At 43.3% G+C, this 17,569-nt stretch overlaps 1 protein-coding gene across 3 annotated transcripts in view; it reads left to right on the forward strand.

Annotated features, from left to right (window-relative positions):
- The first annotated feature begins 5,639 nt into the window (after window positions 1-5,639).
- The window catches only part of KCNJ3 (potassium inwardly rectifying channel subfamily J member 3), a 175,629-nt gene continuing 163,699 nt past the window's right edge, over window positions 5,640-17,569 (forward strand). For all 3 annotated transcript variants that reach the window (XM_060178157.1, XM_007520880.3, XM_007520881.3), the window contains exon 1: window positions 5,640-7,929. In XM_060178157.1, coding sequence (XP_060034140.1) covers window positions 7,231-7,929 — 699 coding nt within the window. In that variant the 5' untranslated portion in view covers window positions 5,640-7,230. The remainder of the gene's footprint in view (window positions 7,930-17,569) is intronic.

Genomic DNA, 17,569 nt, shown 5'->3' on the forward strand with positions numbered 1-17,569 from the left:
CATACAAACTGTGCTCTCTATCTAGCTTTGATCCTCCCCTGCTCCAAACCTGGGAAGTAATATAGGATCGACCACCCTGTCCAGAAATGTTAAACTGCAAGTAATTGTGAATTCTACAGCTATAATTTCTAGGAAAAAAAAATTTTTTTTTTTTTTTGGTTCTAGATTTTTCTGATTCTGCACCACGGGCTGAAATGGCCTAACTCCTCTCCTTGCCCATTCTGTTTACAACATTTCACTGCAGTTCATCAGACAGCACCTGATTAGTTGGCCTTCTGTCATCTGTTCCCCACACATCCTGCCTGGCCCCAGTACTGTTAGGCTGGCTGTTCTCCAGAGTTCCATCATGTGAGCAGCTGCCCTGAAGGAGAAAGACGGATTTGGTTCATCTTCAAGCATTTTCAAGGAGGTGTACTTGGTGTCGCAGAGAGGTCAGAAGTTCAGTCATAAGTGAAGGGTGTCATAACAATATCCTGAAAAATATGGAACCTATCAGGAGGTTCTGTTTCTTCAAACCAATAGAGACCTTGGAAATGAGCACCTATTATTGGAAATCCCTGCCAGACCATATCTCTAGGCAGCTATGTGAAAAGAATACTATCAACAAAGTCTCAGGAATGTTGTCTGGCACATTAAAGTTGGCTCAGTAAGTTTCAGTATTCTCCATACATGCACTAAATATCTATCACATGTAAGGCAAGGCCAGACAGCTCGAATATAGGATAGTATGACAAATTTAAAAGAAAGATATTCAAGGTGCTGCCCCTTTTTTGGGGGGGAGCACACTCTAAACCAAAAACATGATAGAAAGGACTAGCTTACTGGTAGGAAGACAATAAATGAAACTTCAGTGGCAGGTGGCGCCTGGAAATAAAAGCTGAGGACATTTTTTGCTTACACAATAGCAACCAATGATTTGAACTTTGCAAGGATAAAAGAAAAAAGGCCACTCAATCGACAGGAAAGAAGCTGAGCAAATGAACTTAATGTAGAGCGTGTTTAGAAAAGTGCCAACAGCCAAAGTTGGTGGAATCAACTATCAATAAAAGGTGGCTTTCCGGGGGTGGGGTGGTAGCGCACTGGGTTACGAACTCAGCACGTAGTTCAAAGTGCAAGAAGCCACGCAAAGATCCGGGTTCCAGCCACTGGCTCCCCAACCGGAAGGGAGGTCGCTTCACGAGTAGTAAGCAGGTCTGCAAGTGTCTGTCTTTCTCTCCCCCTCTATCTTCCTCTCCTCTCTCAATTTCTCCCTGTCCTATACAATAACAACAGCAGCAACAACAACAAATAATAACAACAACAACAATGGAAAGGATGGCGTCCAGGAGCAGTGGATTCTTGGTGCATGCACCAGGCCCCAGCAATAACTCTAGAGGCAAAAAAGAAAAAAAAAAAAAAAAACAGGGGGTGGCTTTCCATGCAGTTCGGGCCATCTGAGAAAGAGATAGTCGACTACATTTTGGACGCTCCTAGATCTCAACCTACATGAGAAACATTGGTTGAAAGACATCCTAGTTAAGGGTCAGGAATTCTAGACTCCCTCCCAGACACCTGGTACGGGACATCAGAGCATTCTGGCCCCAGAAATGCAGGGTTCAGTTCAAATCTCAGCATTTCCATTGCATGACATTGAGAAAGTAGTTTTCTCTTTGTACTTTCTTTGCTTATTGTAAAGTTGTAAAGTAAGACCATTAGATAGGAGTATGTCTTGTAAAGCATAAAATGACTTGTTTGTTAATTTCATTGTTAGAATCTGGCCAAGATTTGTGATACAAAGATGTTTTGTAAAAACTGGGAGGGAGTCTGGTTAACCGCTCAGCGGGTTAAGCGCATTTGGCGCAAAGCTCAAGGACCTGCGGAAGGATCCTGGTTCGAGCCTCTGGCTCCCCACCTGCAGGGGAGTAGCTTCACAGGCGGTGAAGCAGGTCTGCAGGTGTCTGTCTTTCTCTCCCCCCGTCTTCCCCTCCTCTTTCCATTTCTCTCTGTTCTATCCAACATCGACTACATCAACAACAACAATAACTACAACAATAAAACAACAAGGGCAACAAAAGGGAATAAATACTTTTAAAAAGTGGGAAAATCTAGGAAACAAAGATCAGCACAATGGTTCACTCTGTTACTGTGCTGCTTTGCCATGTATGTCACTCAGGTTCAAGCTGATCCTCATTGTTTACAGGAGGCTTCAGTACTGGAGCCCCCCCCCCTTTCTTTTAAAGTTAGCCCACAACAGTGAAGCCCTGAAGATAAACCCCTATTGTCCCCCAACCCCCCAACCCTGAAGCAAGAAAAAAAAAAAAGCTAAGAAACAAAGACCGAATGAAATAACCACAGAATTCTTTGCTTTCATTCTGTTGTTGATTGTGTATGATTCTTTTTAAACATTTTATTTATATATAGGTAGGTTTGAAAAATATTTTATTTACTTTTTATTGGACAAAGACAGAAATCAAGAGGGGAAAAGAGAAGGGGCAGGAAACACAGACAGCAGCGTCACTGTTTCACTCCTCGTGAAGCGTTCCCCGTGGTAATGGGGTAGTTATATAGATGTTTTTTAATTTTTTGTATTTATTCCCTTTTGTAGCCCTTGTTGTCTCATTGTTGTATTTATTACTGTTGTTGTTATTGATGTCATCGTTGTTGGATAGGACAGAGAGAGATGGAGAGAGGAGGGGAAGACAGAGAGGGGGAGAGAAAGATAGACACCTGCAGACCTGCTTCACCGCCTGTGAAGCGACTCCCCTGCAGGTGGGAAGCCGGGGCTAGGTATATATATTTTTTTAATATTTATTTTATTTATTTATTTATTCCCTTTTGTTGCCCTTATTGTTTTATTGTTGTAGTTATTATTGTTGTTGTCGTTGTTGGATAGGACAGAGAGAAATGGAGAGAGGGAGGGGAAGACAGAGAGGAGGAGAGAAAGACAGACACCTGCAGACCTGCTTCACCGCCTGTAAAGCGACGCCCCTACAGGTGGGGAGCCGGGGGCTCGAACCGGGATCCTTAAGCTAGTCCTTATGCTTTGAGCCACGCGCGCTTAACTCGTATCGCTACCGCCCAACTCCCTATTTACATGTTCTTTTGTAGTAAGTCCTATGTGGTTTGATTTAGAAATGGCTTTTAATTCGGTGTTACTCAGAGAGTTCTGATGTATTTGGACGTTCTAGTGGTGTCTGAAACCTGGAATCAGCTGTTTAACCAACCTATGTTTATGATAGATCTGGAATGTGATAGCGAGTGTTCTAGGTGTTGGGGCCATGGCAGTGAGTAGGACAGAAAAAGTGTTGTTGTAGTTGCAGTAGTTACATTCTAAGGTTATGACAGAATAGCAGTAGAGAGACAATGAACAATCGAAGAAAACAGTAGCTTGAAAGAATTGCAGAGTATAAATCTTGTGAGTAGTGAAGTAGAGAATCTGAAGACAGGGAAAACTAGCAAACAAACTGAAATAAAAATAAACATAACAAGGAGGAGTGAAGGGGTTAAGAGATAGTTCACCTCCTTCACACTTGTAAGTTGAATGAGGTCTCCAGCTTTCATCCCTGGAACCACGGTGGGAGCGTGATACATAGGAGAAGAAGCTTTGTAAACATCAGAGGCATGCTGTGGTGCCCTTCCCCTCCCTTTGTCTAGTTCTCACTCTATTTCTGAAAATGAAATGAAAAAAAGCAACAACAACAAAAAAAAGGTGGGGGGATAGCATAGTATTTATGCAAGACTTTCATGCCTGAGGCCATCATGAAGTCTGATTCAATCCCATAAACCAGAGTTGAGCAGTGCTCTGTGGGAAAAAAAAAAAAAAAAAAAAAAAGACAATAGAGTATTTCAGAAAGTTTTCTAGGAGCAATGAAAATGTACAGGTGCTAACCCCCCACAGAAAGTACAAAGAAAGGAAGAAGGAAAGAAGGATGAAAGAAAGAAAGAAAGAAAGAAAGAGAGAGAGAATGAAAGAAACAAAGGGGGAAAGAGTTGGAGTTGGAGGCAGTGGCACACCCTTTACCATGTACACGGACCCCAGTCCCTGCTGCAGGAGGGAAGCTTCACAAGTACAGAAACAACACTGTAGGTGTCTCTCACCCTCTCTATCTCCCCTTCCCTCTCAATTTCTCTCTGTCCTATCAAATTAAAAAATAATAAATACATTTTTAGAGATTTATTTATGAGAGAGTGGAGAAACAGAAGCAGAGCATCACTCTTACATGTGTAATACCAGGGATAAAAATCAGAACTTTATGCTTGTGAGTCCAATGCTTTCTTCTCTGTGCCACCTCCCTGATCACCAAAAATAAACGTGTGTGTGTGTGTGTGTGTGTTTTAAAAGAATATAGGTCAATGTAATGAAGGTTACATAGAGAAAAGAGAAAGGGAAGTTGTAAAAAAAAAAAAAAAAAAAAAGACAAGAAAAGAAAAGAAAAAGGAAAGAAAGAAAAGAAACCAAGCAAGCCAGCTGATGGGTACATGGAAGACTGAAGGAAGAAGCATTTAGATTGTGAGTTGAATAACTGAGGAGGCCAGCTAAACAGAGGGGTGGGACAGGAACTTTCCAGGTAATAAGAACAGGCAGTACAAGGGTGCAGGGGTGGGATTCATGCCCCAATAGGCTTCTAGAAATAGCAGAAGCCTGACTGACAAGGGCAGAATGAGCGAGGGGAGGCAGAGCAGTGAGCTGAGAGAACACAGGTGTTAGTTCACAGCCTGTGGCTAACTCCAGAAACCCATTCATAATCTCTTCCTGGCCTTGTTGCAGCCTTACAGCTCAGTCTGTCACATCCTGGCAGCCAAAACCGTAAATGCAACCACATCTATTCTCCTTTTTCACAACAACTTGGGGGGGGGGGATTATAACTCCCACTTTTTAGAGGAGTTATTGGGACTGGAAGTGAGTCAGTGGTGCTCAAGGTCATGCAGTTTGCCACCAGGAGGGGAGGGCCAGGAAGCACAACAGATTCTGTGACTCTGGGTCCAGGGCTGCTTTCACTCCCCACAGTGTCATTTTCCCTTCTTATGTAATTCTACAGAAGAACAGAGTCACTGACCTCTTCTCAGAGAGCCTATGGGAGGGGAGTTTACAACTCAGAATAGATGCCCTAACAAACCACATGAAAACTCTTCTACTTGAAGCTGACAAGACACAAGGCTCACCTGTTCTCAGATCTGGGGGGGAGGGGGGAGGAGAGAGAGAGGAGAGTGTATCTGGGGGCAGAAAGTAGATTCAGTGGTTATATGTTTCCAGCTGCTTAGGAGTCTTCTGCTACAAGCCCTTTACAACCCCATGATTTGATGATTTTCCCCCCCAATCAGATCAATACCATGTATCTGGGCTGAATGCAGTATGTCATGAGACACCAGGGTATGCTTAAACAAACATGCCATGTGGTCTACAGGCTGGCCTGTCTCCCTGGCCATTTCTGCACTTTGCCCCCTCCATTACTTTAAGTGCCGGGTCTGGGCCATTATAGTCTCCTCCCTTTCTTTCAATTACAGCCCTTCATTTAACGCTGGGCATTCTGAGTGTTTCTAATCAAGTCCCTCCTCCCTCCCCCAAGGCCTGAGAGTGTGGCCCCTGGTTTCTGCCCCCACCCTAAGGTGGCCTCAGCACCTTGCAACTTAGATCTGGGAACAGGCTTTGGGGAGCCAGTTGGGAGCCGTCTTTATGATGTAGGGCGAAACCCAGGCGCCGGTCTAAATGAGCGTCCTAATCAGTCGCAGTACCCACTTCTCTCCTTACAGAGAGAGCAGTATTGGCTGTTGCTGTGCTGGGGGGCTTTCTGACTGGTGCCTGGGGGCGGGCGGTGGAGGGGGGTGGGAGGAGGGAGGAAGGAGAGTTGGCTGGTTTGGGAACAGCTCCTCTGGAGTCGCTTTTTTTTTTTTTTGGAGGGGCTGGCTTCCCCCAAACCCCCCCCCCCGTTGCCAGACGCCGCAGACAGCTGGCCAAGGCGCGGAGGTGCGCCTGGGGCTGGCGGTCGCGGAGAGGGGAGGCAGCGCCGGGCGGGGCCCGCTGGGCTGCGGAACAGATCCCGCCCCTGCCCGCGCCCGGCGGCTGGCACCCAGGGAGGGGGGAAGCCGAGTGACCGCCGGAGCGGCGACCATCCCGGACCTCAAAGTCCAATCGGCAGCCCGGGACTCGAACCCCCCGCAGCTGCCCAGGAGCACCCAAGTTCCGCGCCCAAGTCGCTGGGCTCCTGGAGCTTCACGAGCCTCCTGGTGGGGGTGGTGTGGTGCCCTCTGCAAGGTGCGGGCTTGAGAGGGGACCTGCATTGACCCCCACACACCCCCATCCCCACCCCGCGGTGGCCGGCCGGGAAAAGTGGGGACGCGGAGACCCGCGGGGAGCGCAGAGCTCGGGGCCCCGCAGCCGCTGTCCCCGCCTGGGTGAGTGAGTGCGGGCTGCGCTCCCGCGTCTCCACCGCGTCTGCAGGCGGGGGCGGCCGGGGGGCCCGGAGGGTAGGCTGCGGGGCCCTCAGGGACTCGTGTCTCCAGTCCCGAGCCCCGGACGCTGATCCCACAGTGCTGGGGGTGCGGGGCGGGGTGGGGGCAGACATGCCTCGGGGCGGGATTTGGGCCACCCGCTAGGAGGCTGCGGCGCGGCAGGGGGAGCGGGGAGCCGCTCCCGGGGGAGGGGGGCGGGCGATCTGGGAGCAGCTCCGGGGTTAGGCGAGGAGGGGTCAGTCCCCAGCAGGTAGCGAAGCCTCAGCGCTCCGGCCACTCGGGCAGGTGCGGTGGGACCCGCTTGGCAACTCCCTGCTTGCGGGAAGCGGCCGCCGGGGGAGCGCTGCGGGAAGCCGGGCGGGCGGCCCGGGATGAGGGGGCCGAGGGCCAGGTAGCGCGCCCCGGGGAGCTCCGAGGCCCGGGTGCACCCAGCAGCTGCTCCCCGCGGTCCTCCGGCCTTGAGCGCCCAAAGCACTTTCTGACACTCAGCTTGGAGAGGTGGTAGTGGTGGTGGGGAGCGAGACTCTGTCCGGGGGGGAGGCCAGGAAGCCCAGGGAGCGGCGTGGGGAGGGAGAGGGAGAGAGAGAGAGAGAGAGAGAGAGAGAGAGAGAGAGAGAGAAAGCTGCTACCTGCTGGGGAGACAACCCTCCCCCCCAACCCCCAACCAAGCCCCCCTCCAGCCCCCCAAAGCGCGCTCGCTTTGCACACTCCCCCCCAGCCCCGCCTCCCCCGCCCCCACCTTCTCGCTGCCGGTCTGCAGCCCTTCACTTCGCCTTTGAATCTGGCTCGTCCCTGCATATTATGTCTGCAATCCGAAGGAAATTTGGGGACGATTACCAGGTAGTGACCACCTCGTCCAGCGGCGCGGGCTTGCAGCCCCAGGGGCCCGGCCAGGGAGCGCAGCAGCTGGTGCCCAAGAAGAAGCGGCAGCGGTTCGTGGACAAGAACGGCAGGTGCAATGTGCAGCACGGCAACCTGGGCAGCGAGACCAGCCGCTACCTCTCGGACCTCTTCACCACCCTGGTGGACCTCAAATGGCGCTGGAACCTCTTCATCTTCATCCTCACCTACACGGTGGCCTGGCTTTTCATGGCGTCCATGTGGTGGGTGATCGCCTACACCCGGGGCGACCTGAACAAAGCCCACGTCGGCAACTACACCCCCTGCGTGGCCAATGTCTACAACTTCCCGTCCGCCTTCCTCTTCTTCATCGAGACCGAGGCCACCATCGGCTATGGCTACCGCTATATCACCGACAAGTGCCCCGAGGGCATCATCCTCTTCCTCTTCCAGTCCATCCTGGGCTCCATCGTGGACGCCTTCCTCATCGGTTGCATGTTCATCAAAATGTCCCAGCCCAAGAAGCGCGCCGAGACGCTCATGTTCAGCGAGCACGCGGTCATCTCCATGAGGGACGGGAAACTCACGCTCATGTTCCGGGTGGGCAACCTGCGGAACAGTCACATGGTCTCGGCGCAGATCCGCTGCAAGCTGCTCAAAGTGAGTGCACCCTCCCTCACTCCCCTTCCCCTTCCCTCACTCCCCTTCCCCTTCCCTCACTCCCCTTCCCCTTCCCTCACTCCCCTTCCCCTTCCCTCACTCCCCTTCCCCTTCCCTCACTCCCCTTCCCCTTCCCCTTCCCTCACTCCCCTTCCTCTCCCCTCACTCCCCTTCACCTTCCTGGGCCTCAGGTCTGTCTGCTCCCCCTGAAGCCCCTGCCACCAACTCACCCCCCTGGTGGGACCTCTTGTCCCATGTAGACTTCCTTTAAGGAGTGAAGGCTGGGGGGGGGGGGAGGAGGTGATGGGGAAGGCAGCTGCAAGAGTTCTTTATTACTTCCCCACTTGCTCTCTTGCTTTGGTTTATGTTCGGTATTCCAGGGCTTGGCACCTTTCTCTAGGATAGTGACAGTTAAGGGCAGGTGTGGACTTTGGTGCCTTAAGGGAATGGGGTGTGTGTGTGTGTGTGTGTGTGTGTGTGTCCCTGCTCTGCTCTTGCTGTATGGAACTTGAAAGTACTTTGGATTTCTGGCCAGTAGGCTGTTAAAGTGGAGGTACTAAAAATGGAACCAAGCTTTTATTTGTTTTTAGTATTAAGGTATGTATTTATTTTGGATAGAGACAGAAATTGAGAGGGAGGGAGGGAGGAGACAGGGAAGGAGAGAAAGAGAGACACTTGGACCGATTCACCCTTTGTGAAGTTTCTCTCCTACAGGTGGGCTTGAACCAGGGTCCTTGCACATGGTAACATGTGCACTCTACCTCATTCACCAGCATGCTCCTGGAACCAAACTACTAATTGGAACCACCAGGTTGCTGAACTTAGATGGTCTTTCACTTAGGGCTTTTGTTTTCTTAACCCCTCCCACAGCCACCCCCAATTAGTATTAATTAGCAGGCATGGTAATATTGAGTTCTCCAGACTCAATCGTATCAACTCTCTAAGTTATGTATCTATCTGTGCTCATCTTTTTAACAAGAACAGAAAGCCAAGAAGCATTTTAAAATAGAGTATGAAATAGCACCTGACTTAAAAAAAAAATTTACTCAATATTTTTCCTAGAGAAGTTATTCTGTGAAAGTTTGAGAGCCTTTCCTGCAGAGCCTCTTGTTAATTTTTTTTTTTCTTAATTGCCTGATTCTGTGAAGCCTTTGTCAATTAGGGATTTCACTTGAAGCTTTTCAGCATCCATTAAAGAAGATTGCTTCCTACCATCGGCAGTGTAAATGCTCAAACACATTGCCTATGGAGTGGTTATTGAAGGAAGGTCCATCTCATCCTTAGAGGACTCCACTACAACAGAGAAGAGAAGCCCATCCCCCAGTCACTCATTCAATTAGAGTCTAGAATAGAAGCCTAAATGCCAGTTCTCTGTGTGTTACTTGCAGTTTATCTTTGTGTGTATGTGTGGGGGGGGTTATTTTCCTTTAGATAGTTTCAGGAATTCTGATAAAAATAAAATAAAATAAAATAAAAAGATGACCTAAAATAAAATCTTGAAAATTGCTCCAAGACTGCAGAGAGAACCATACAAGGCCAGACTTTGAACTTAACATAAACTGATAATAATAAAATGTTATTTTAGTCGAGAATTTTCCTTTTGAAGTTTTAAGGTGCACTCTACAAATATATTTTTGCTTTTACACCAGCTTAACTTCGATTGTACCTAAAAGTGAGCCAGTGTTTTAAAGTACTTCAGCTCCTGTGTCATTTTCATTAGTCACTTCAAAAGCCTTGTTATTAATTATCCTTGACAGTACTGCTCAACAAAGTCTTAGAATTAAAGGTGTTCAACACCTATGAAATAGCTCACTTGGATAGTGTGTTGCCTTGCTATGTGCATGACCCGGGTTCAAGCCCAGCTTCCATGCCATTGAAGGAACTTTTGGTACTGTTTTCTCTTTCACTCTCTCCCTCAATCCCTAACAAAAGAAAAAAAAATTAAAGTTCAGTTATTCTGTTACTCTACTCATATACAAATTTCTTATGAGATGTGGAAAATACATTTCATGTAATATGGAGATAAATTTTCAACCTGGTCCTGATATACACGTTCATAAAGATAAATTTGATTAAATATATAAATAGATCATAGTCTTTGTAATGGCATTAGCGACCCGCATACTGTTTTTTTTTATTTAGCTTTGCATACTGTGCCATTGCCCCGTGTTTGACTAAGCAAGTTGTCAGATGCAGCTAAGAAGTTACACTAGAGATATGCTTATTGCAGTGGTATTAATTGTATATCTCTGTTCCTATGAATAGACCATAATACATCATCTCTTTTTTAGGTTATATCTTTCAGTAAGATGGAAGTACTTGGTTAATATACTGAAAAAGCTTATACCAGGAAATCCATGATTATCTGCCACTTTTCTCAGAAAGAGTCATTTGCCATTTTGATTGGTCTGTTGGAAATTTAAAATTAGACTTGACAGGTCATTTATTAATATTTTCTGCTTTTTCAAAGATGAAAATTCATTGGTAAAACCATCATATCTTCTCTGGGCAATGTAATTTTAGATGTTTTTAGACCTTATCTCATGATATTTTGTGACAAAGCCAGCAATGATTGAATTCAGTCTGTGTATCTTGCTTTTTTACTTTTGCTTAGCTTTCTTTTGACAATTACAATAAATCTTAAGCACCCAGAGGTATGTGTAGTGGCTTAGGACAATAGCTTTGATGCACAAGACCTTGTTGCACAATACTGTCATGAGTATTCTGATGAAAACAATCAAAGATTTACAGTGTAACATATTTGGAGCAAGGTGCTATATTAACACAAGGTGATAAGATCACATCTAGTTAAAATGATACATCTAATAGTCCCTTAAGCTTCTTGGCTTATTAGGAAGATGTCCTGTGAGAAGTAAAAACAAGAGAAAAGGTGGCCTCAGGTTAAACAACATTGTAGTGAAGTCCTCTCCTGTGGTCTGTGAAAGGAGAGGGATGATGGAACAGTAGCAGCCAACCAGTTGGTAAAGTTTGTTGAAAGTTGGTTTTTCCTGTAGCTACGGTGATTAATATGAACTGTCTTAGTTCTTCTTACCTTAGACTTCATCAGACATGAAGTGATGGTGGTTATTAGGAGACTAGTAGTATTCAGTAAAATTACAGAGGAAATTTACCCTCAGAAAGTTATTTTCTCATTTTCTCTTGGAGGGTTAGTGAAGTGACCCAAAACAGTCAACTGTGTTTTTAAAGAGCTTTATGAAAATCTCAAAGCATCGTTTTGAAATCAGCTTTAGACATTCTTATTAAATATGCCACATATTCAGTTTCTTTTTTTAAACCTAATCTGACATTTGAAATGTCAAAAGTTAATATTTATGTGTCACTGGTACAGAGAAACAAAGAATCTTAAGGCAACTAGAGAGAAATATAGTTGATAATAGTAGTTATAACATATATATGCCATGCCTATTACCTAAATTATTTTTATTTCTATTTTCTAATACCCTTGTCTTATTTAAGGGATAAAAACCAATCTCTATATGTTACTGTGAGAGTTCTATTTAATGATCAGAAGACACATTCTAGGTATAACATGGATATGATTTTATAGTGAAATTTCCAATGCAAGTTTCTTTTCAATTCCTAAGTTTTGATGTAAGCTTTTCTTTTAACTTCTTTGCCTAATTCTTTGTTGCCATTCACTTATATGGAAGTGAATTTTATTTCAGCTGTAAGCCTGTCTTGCAAGTGTGCAAATTATGACATTTATTTTGGTATTCAGATAAGATTTTCTAACTTTATTTTTGGAGAGATAAGTCCATTATGTATTGAGAAAAAGAAAGCAACTTAAATAAAACTTAAGGATATAACTTGAAGGACTTTTTTTTCTATTTTAATTTATTTTTTAGTTACAGAGAAGCTATGGCGGGGAGGCAAAGATCCCAGCACAGAAGCTTCCTTCACTGCAGTGGGGGCCAGGCTTGACTCTCGATTGTGTGCAAGGCCAAGCAGCACACTGCCCAAGTGAGCTTTCTGAACAACCCTGAAGTTATTTTTTAAATTGTACCTACAGCTATAGAAAACTCTCTTAAGATTAGTATTCTTTCTCTTTCCTCTTCTCATTCTTGCACTGATATCTTATTTGAACTTTCATTTAAGTTTTCTTCTTTTTTTAATCTAAAGAATGGAGACTAATGAGTGATATGGTCATATTAAGTTAAAATATTATGCAGTTGAACGTTTTAATCACAACTGGATTAGGGAATTGAGACTAATCGCTAATGACATCAGGCCCTATAAATTAGTGTTGGGATTAAAAGATTCGGAAATCTCACTTGAGTTTTTTCCCACAGATCTAATATTGAATGATATCCTACTGTCTAATAATAGACAGTATTGACATCCCTAGACTTGCATCATGTTGCAGAAAGATTTAAATTATATGTATCTACTCCAGAATTTACAAACTTGCTCCTGGGTTAGTTCAATTAGCTGAGCGCTGAAATTTCTTTTTAAAAATATTCATTTATTATTTGTTTATTTCATTTGATAGGATAGAGGGAAATTGAGACAGGAAGGGAAGATAGCGAAGTAGAGAGAGATACCTGCAGCACTGCTTCATTGCTTGTAAAGCTTCACCCCTACAGGTAGTAACCAAGGACTTGAACCCAGGTCCTTGTGCATAGTAATATGTGTACGCAACTGGGTTCATCACCACCAGGCCCCACCACTGAAATTTCATCTTGAGATTCCAGGTTTAATCCCTAGCACTGTATGTACTGGAATGGTGATTTCGCTTTCTCCCTCTCTCTCCTAACTCTTTGTCTCATCTGAAACTTTTTCTCCCTTCTGTAATAAAATGAATATTTTAAAAAAGAATTGACATATGTATATATAGAAACCAAGTAAACAAAGGAATATATATCTAATCAAATCCTATTTACATAGAGATAAGGTTCATTATTCTATTGTTTGATCCATATCTTGAGCTAAAGAATAAAACATTGATTTTCTCATAGAAATATCATTTTCTTTCTTATTTTTATTCATTGGAAGCTTTCATCAACTTTTTTCTGGAAGTCAGTTTATGACCATTTATTTTCATGAACCGAAAGATAATGGTGTATATCTCTTATCTAGAATGTCATATATTTTATTTGTTCATTCATTCATTTATTTACTTATTACTTTGACCAGAACACTAATCAGTTCTGGCTTGTGGTGATGCCACGAGTTGAACCTGTGACCTCAGAACCTCAGGTTTAAAAGATTTTTGCATTAACCATCATGCTGTCTCCCTAACCTAACAGTACTTTTGTTTCTTTCCTTTCAACCTGTATGCCTATTATATATTTTTCTCTTTTAACTACATTGATAAAAGAAGGGTCAAGTAGAGAGAGGGGGAGAGAAAGAGGAAAATGCAGAATTGCTCCATCATTCATGAAGCTTGTTGTCTTCTTCAGATAGGGACATGGAGGCTTGAGCTCAGGTCCTCGTGTGTGGCAGCATGTACACGGATCCAGGTACACTACCACGTGTCCCCCTCACATTATTTGGCATCTAAACTGTGCCCCTCCTCCATTTATATGGGCACTAAAGAATAGATGCTATCCAATATCCTCAAACAGATATGATGAATGAAACACTTAATAAAAACCAAAATTATAAGAGAAATCAATAATCCCTCCTTCCTTTTAATATATTCTACACTTTTTAAAATCTTTCAACCACAGTGGTTCCTGAACCACATGATCTTTTAACTTTAAACAAAGTTTTACTGAGTCTATCTTCATGCCATACCTTGTACTTACATGTGGTTGTTTTTAAGTCTCTATGATCTCACTTTTTATGACTGACTTTTTATCCATTATCTTGGCCAATTTGTACTTTTATCTGAATCTTAGGCAGATTCTTTCTTTTTATAAAATTGAATACCCGAAGGAATACTTGTTTAAAAAGCTGATGTTGTTAATATCAAGCAACTTAGTAAAAACATTAAAGGTGTCTAAGAATCCCCAAACTCTCGGGGCTGGGGCTATGCCCTTCACTGTGAGTGGATTCAGTACATACTAAAAAACAAAAATGGGGATGGGCAGCAGCACACCAGTTAAGCAAAGGTTCTAGCTTACGGCTCCCCACATAGGGCTCCCCACATGCAGGGTCAGGGTCTCTTCACAAGCGTGAAGCAGGTCTACGGGTGTCTGTCTCTCCCCATCTCTGTCTTCCCCTCTCTCAGCTTCTCTCTGTCCTATCCAATAAACACATTTTTTTTAAAAAAAAATTGAAAAAGAAGGTCTTCAGGAGAAGTGGATTCTTATTGCAGGCACTGAGCCCCAGTGAGAATCCTTGAGGCAAAAAACAAACAAACAAATAACAAAAACTAATAAAAGCAGAGTGCAGAGCCAGCAAAATGACTCATTTAGATAAAGCACTGCTTTGCCTTGTGCAAGACCTGGGTTCAAGCCTAGCTCCATTACACTGGAAAATGTTTCAGTACTGTGGTATACCCCCCCCCTCTTTCTCACCCCCTCTCCCTCTCCCTTTCTGTCTCCATTTGAAAAAAAAGAAAGAAAGAAAAAATATAGTGCCTAGTTAGTCTATCTTTGTTTCTCTGACATTGATATAATTGGCATAGAACTTAGGTTCTTTTTTAAAATCTATAATGTATGATTCTTTTAAAAATAGTAGCAATATATTACTTTGTTGTTGTTGTTTAAATTTTAATATGGTTCCTAAGAAGCACAAGTTGCTTTGTACTCATTGTAAACAGAAATAAAAGACAGAAAGACCCATCAATAAACAGCAGTTGGTAAGAACAAATGATAAAGGGATTTGAGGGTATTTGGAGAGTAGAGGGAAAGTATATGAATAGAGTTATAAACCCTACCCAAAGTTATTACAGATTCCATAAAAGGGATTGTATGATTCTTCAAGGAATTATAAAACCGTTCCTTCCTTTGAATGGTATAATAGCCTCACAATTTATTGCAAAGTAAATTATGTTCCACTCAATAATACACTTTCTTTTCATAAAACGAGTATATTTGTATGAGATAATTAGTTTAACATTAAAATATAGATTTGATGTCGGTCTTTTTTTTTTTTTTTTTTTTTGCCAACAGGCTTTTACTTTTCAGACAGAACAACAGATATAAAGACAGAGAAGGACGCCATTTTCACGCCAGTGTGGTGGCGGCTAGACTCCCCCCAGTTTGGTACAAATCGCAAAGCAGCCACACCTTCCAAGTTAGCTGTTCTGCAGGCTCTGGTCATATATATTTATCCCCATGAGTATTCAGAGAGATTAAACTTGAGCAATGAAAACAACTTTGATTGTGGATATGGAAATTTACTTGTAGAATGTCCAGATAAGATTCTTGGTCTCAGAAGTCACGTGGTAGCGCAGCGGGTTAAGCGCACGTGGCCCAAAGCACAAGGACCGGCTTAAGGATCTTAGTTCAAGCCCCCGGCTCCCCACCTGCAGGGGAGTCGCTTCATAGGCGGTGAAGCAGGTGTGCAGGTGTCTGTCTTTCTCTCCCCCTCTCTGTCTTCCCCTCCTCTCTCCATTTCTCTCTGTCCTATCCAACAGTGACGACATCCACAATAATAACTACAACAATTAAAAAAAAAAGGGCAACAAAAAGGAAATAAATATTAAAAAAAAAAAAAAAAGATTCTTGGTCTAAACTCCCTTCTATCTGACTGATTTTGGTCTGAGTGCTAATGCCATTGCTGTCACTCCTTTGAGTCACAAGGCATTTTTGTTCCTTATCTTGGTGCCTGTTCATTTCCTAATTTTAGCCTACAGATAGTACTTTGCTCCCCTTTCACTTAATTTCTTTTTTGATGTCAGCATATACTTAAAGCGCGCGCACACACACACACACACACACACACACACACACACACAGAGAAAGGGGAAAGAAGCCACAGACAAAGTAACAGGACAGACCCAGGTCCTAACCCAACCCCCACCACACTGGAGGAAACTCTAGTCCTGTGGTGTCTAGTCCTGTGGTGTCTAGTGCTGTGGTGTCTTTGACTGTTTCTTTATCTCTGTCTGAAAACAAACAAAAATGACGGAGCAGTGTTAGGCAAGAAACTACTACCCTCTCCTACTTTAGCCTCCCCTCCCTCCCTCCCTCCTCCACTGTTGAGGGAAGGGAGGCTCTTCTGGTAGAGCTCTCACATTACAGTGTGAGACCTGGGCTCAAGTCTCCAGTCCCCACCTGCCATGGGAAAGCCTCACAAATGGTGAAGCAGTGCTGCTGGTGTCTCCCTTCTCAGTCTCTTTCCCTCTCTATCTCTATCCTGCACCCCTATCCAGGAAGAAAGGAAGAAAGAGAGAAATAAAGAGGAAAATTGTTGCCAAGAACAATGTAGCTATGCAAACACTAAGCCCCGAAGATAATCCTGGTTGGAAAAATAAATACATAAAACAAAGAACAATAATTGATTATGGCAATAATTTAGGAATATTTGTTACACCCTAAACCACACAAAACTATTTGCAAGACTCAGTATGTTTTAATTCTGATATTTCAGACAGGAGATTCAAACACATTTTAATCCATACATTTCTTTGATGTTTATTTTTTTTAATTTTCTGCTTATCCTTATTTATTTATTGGATAACGGCAGCCAGAAATCAAGAGGAAGGGGGAGATAGGGAGAGAGACAGAGAGACACCTACAACCCCGCTTCACCACTCATGAAACTTTCCTCCCGCAAGTGGGAACTTAGGGCTTGAAGTTGAGTCCTTGCACATTGCGATAAGATAACATCATTTTATTTGCTAGAACAGAGAAAAATTGAGAGGGAAGGAGAAGTAGAGAGGGAGAGGTAGAGAGACACCTGCAATCCTACTTCACCATTCATGAAGCATCCAGATCCTGCAGGTGGGGGCTGGGGCATTGAATCTGGATCCTTGTGCTGGGTAATACATGTACTTAACCAGGTGCACCACCACCCAGCTCCCATAGATTTTCTTGATTCTTCTCTTAGCTCCAGAATTTGCAAATAACATTCAGCTGAAGGGATTTTACAATGATCAAAGGTCCTTTTATCCCTTTTCTTTTTATTCTACCCAATTTAAAAACAATATGACATAGAAATTGTTTTCAGGACATAGTTTTCCTTTTGTTCAAATTAGACTATAAAATTTTAACAATTACTAATTTTCTATAAATTGATCTTTAATTCTACCACTTTTCAACTCTCTTATCCACTAAGTAGTTCAGTTCTGCGTCTAAATTGTAATGTTATCAAATAGAAGTCACCCTCAGTTGTCACTTTCTGTTTGTTTGTTTGTTTGAATACCTTACTGTCTACAAGCTTAAAGTTTAGCAGCAATTTTGAATATTGTTTATTTAGCCCAAATTTTCAACTTGTATTTAAGAAACCATCACTGTTTTATATTCTTCTTGGAGTTAAGAGGTTATAAAGCTGAAAGAGATAATGGGAACCATCAAAAAATTATTCTCTTAATGGAATTTATCTTTTCATTTTATAGTTATTAAAATGGCATAAACTTAAATGAAATCATCTAAAATCTATTTGCCTGTTTTTGAGTGAACATGGAAATGAAGATTTAAGTGTAATATTTGATCCCAGAGAAGTTTGTCACATACTGAATGTATAGATAATTTTATAAAAGCACATATATCACTCACTTTTCTGTCCT

Source organism: Erinaceus europaeus, chromosome 18 (genome assembly GCF_950295315.1).
Source record: "Erinaceus europaeus chromosome 18, mEriEur2.1, whole genome shotgun sequence".
Classification (NCBI taxonomy): domain Eukaryota; kingdom Metazoa; phylum Chordata; class Mammalia; order Eulipotyphla; family Erinaceidae; genus Erinaceus; species Erinaceus europaeus.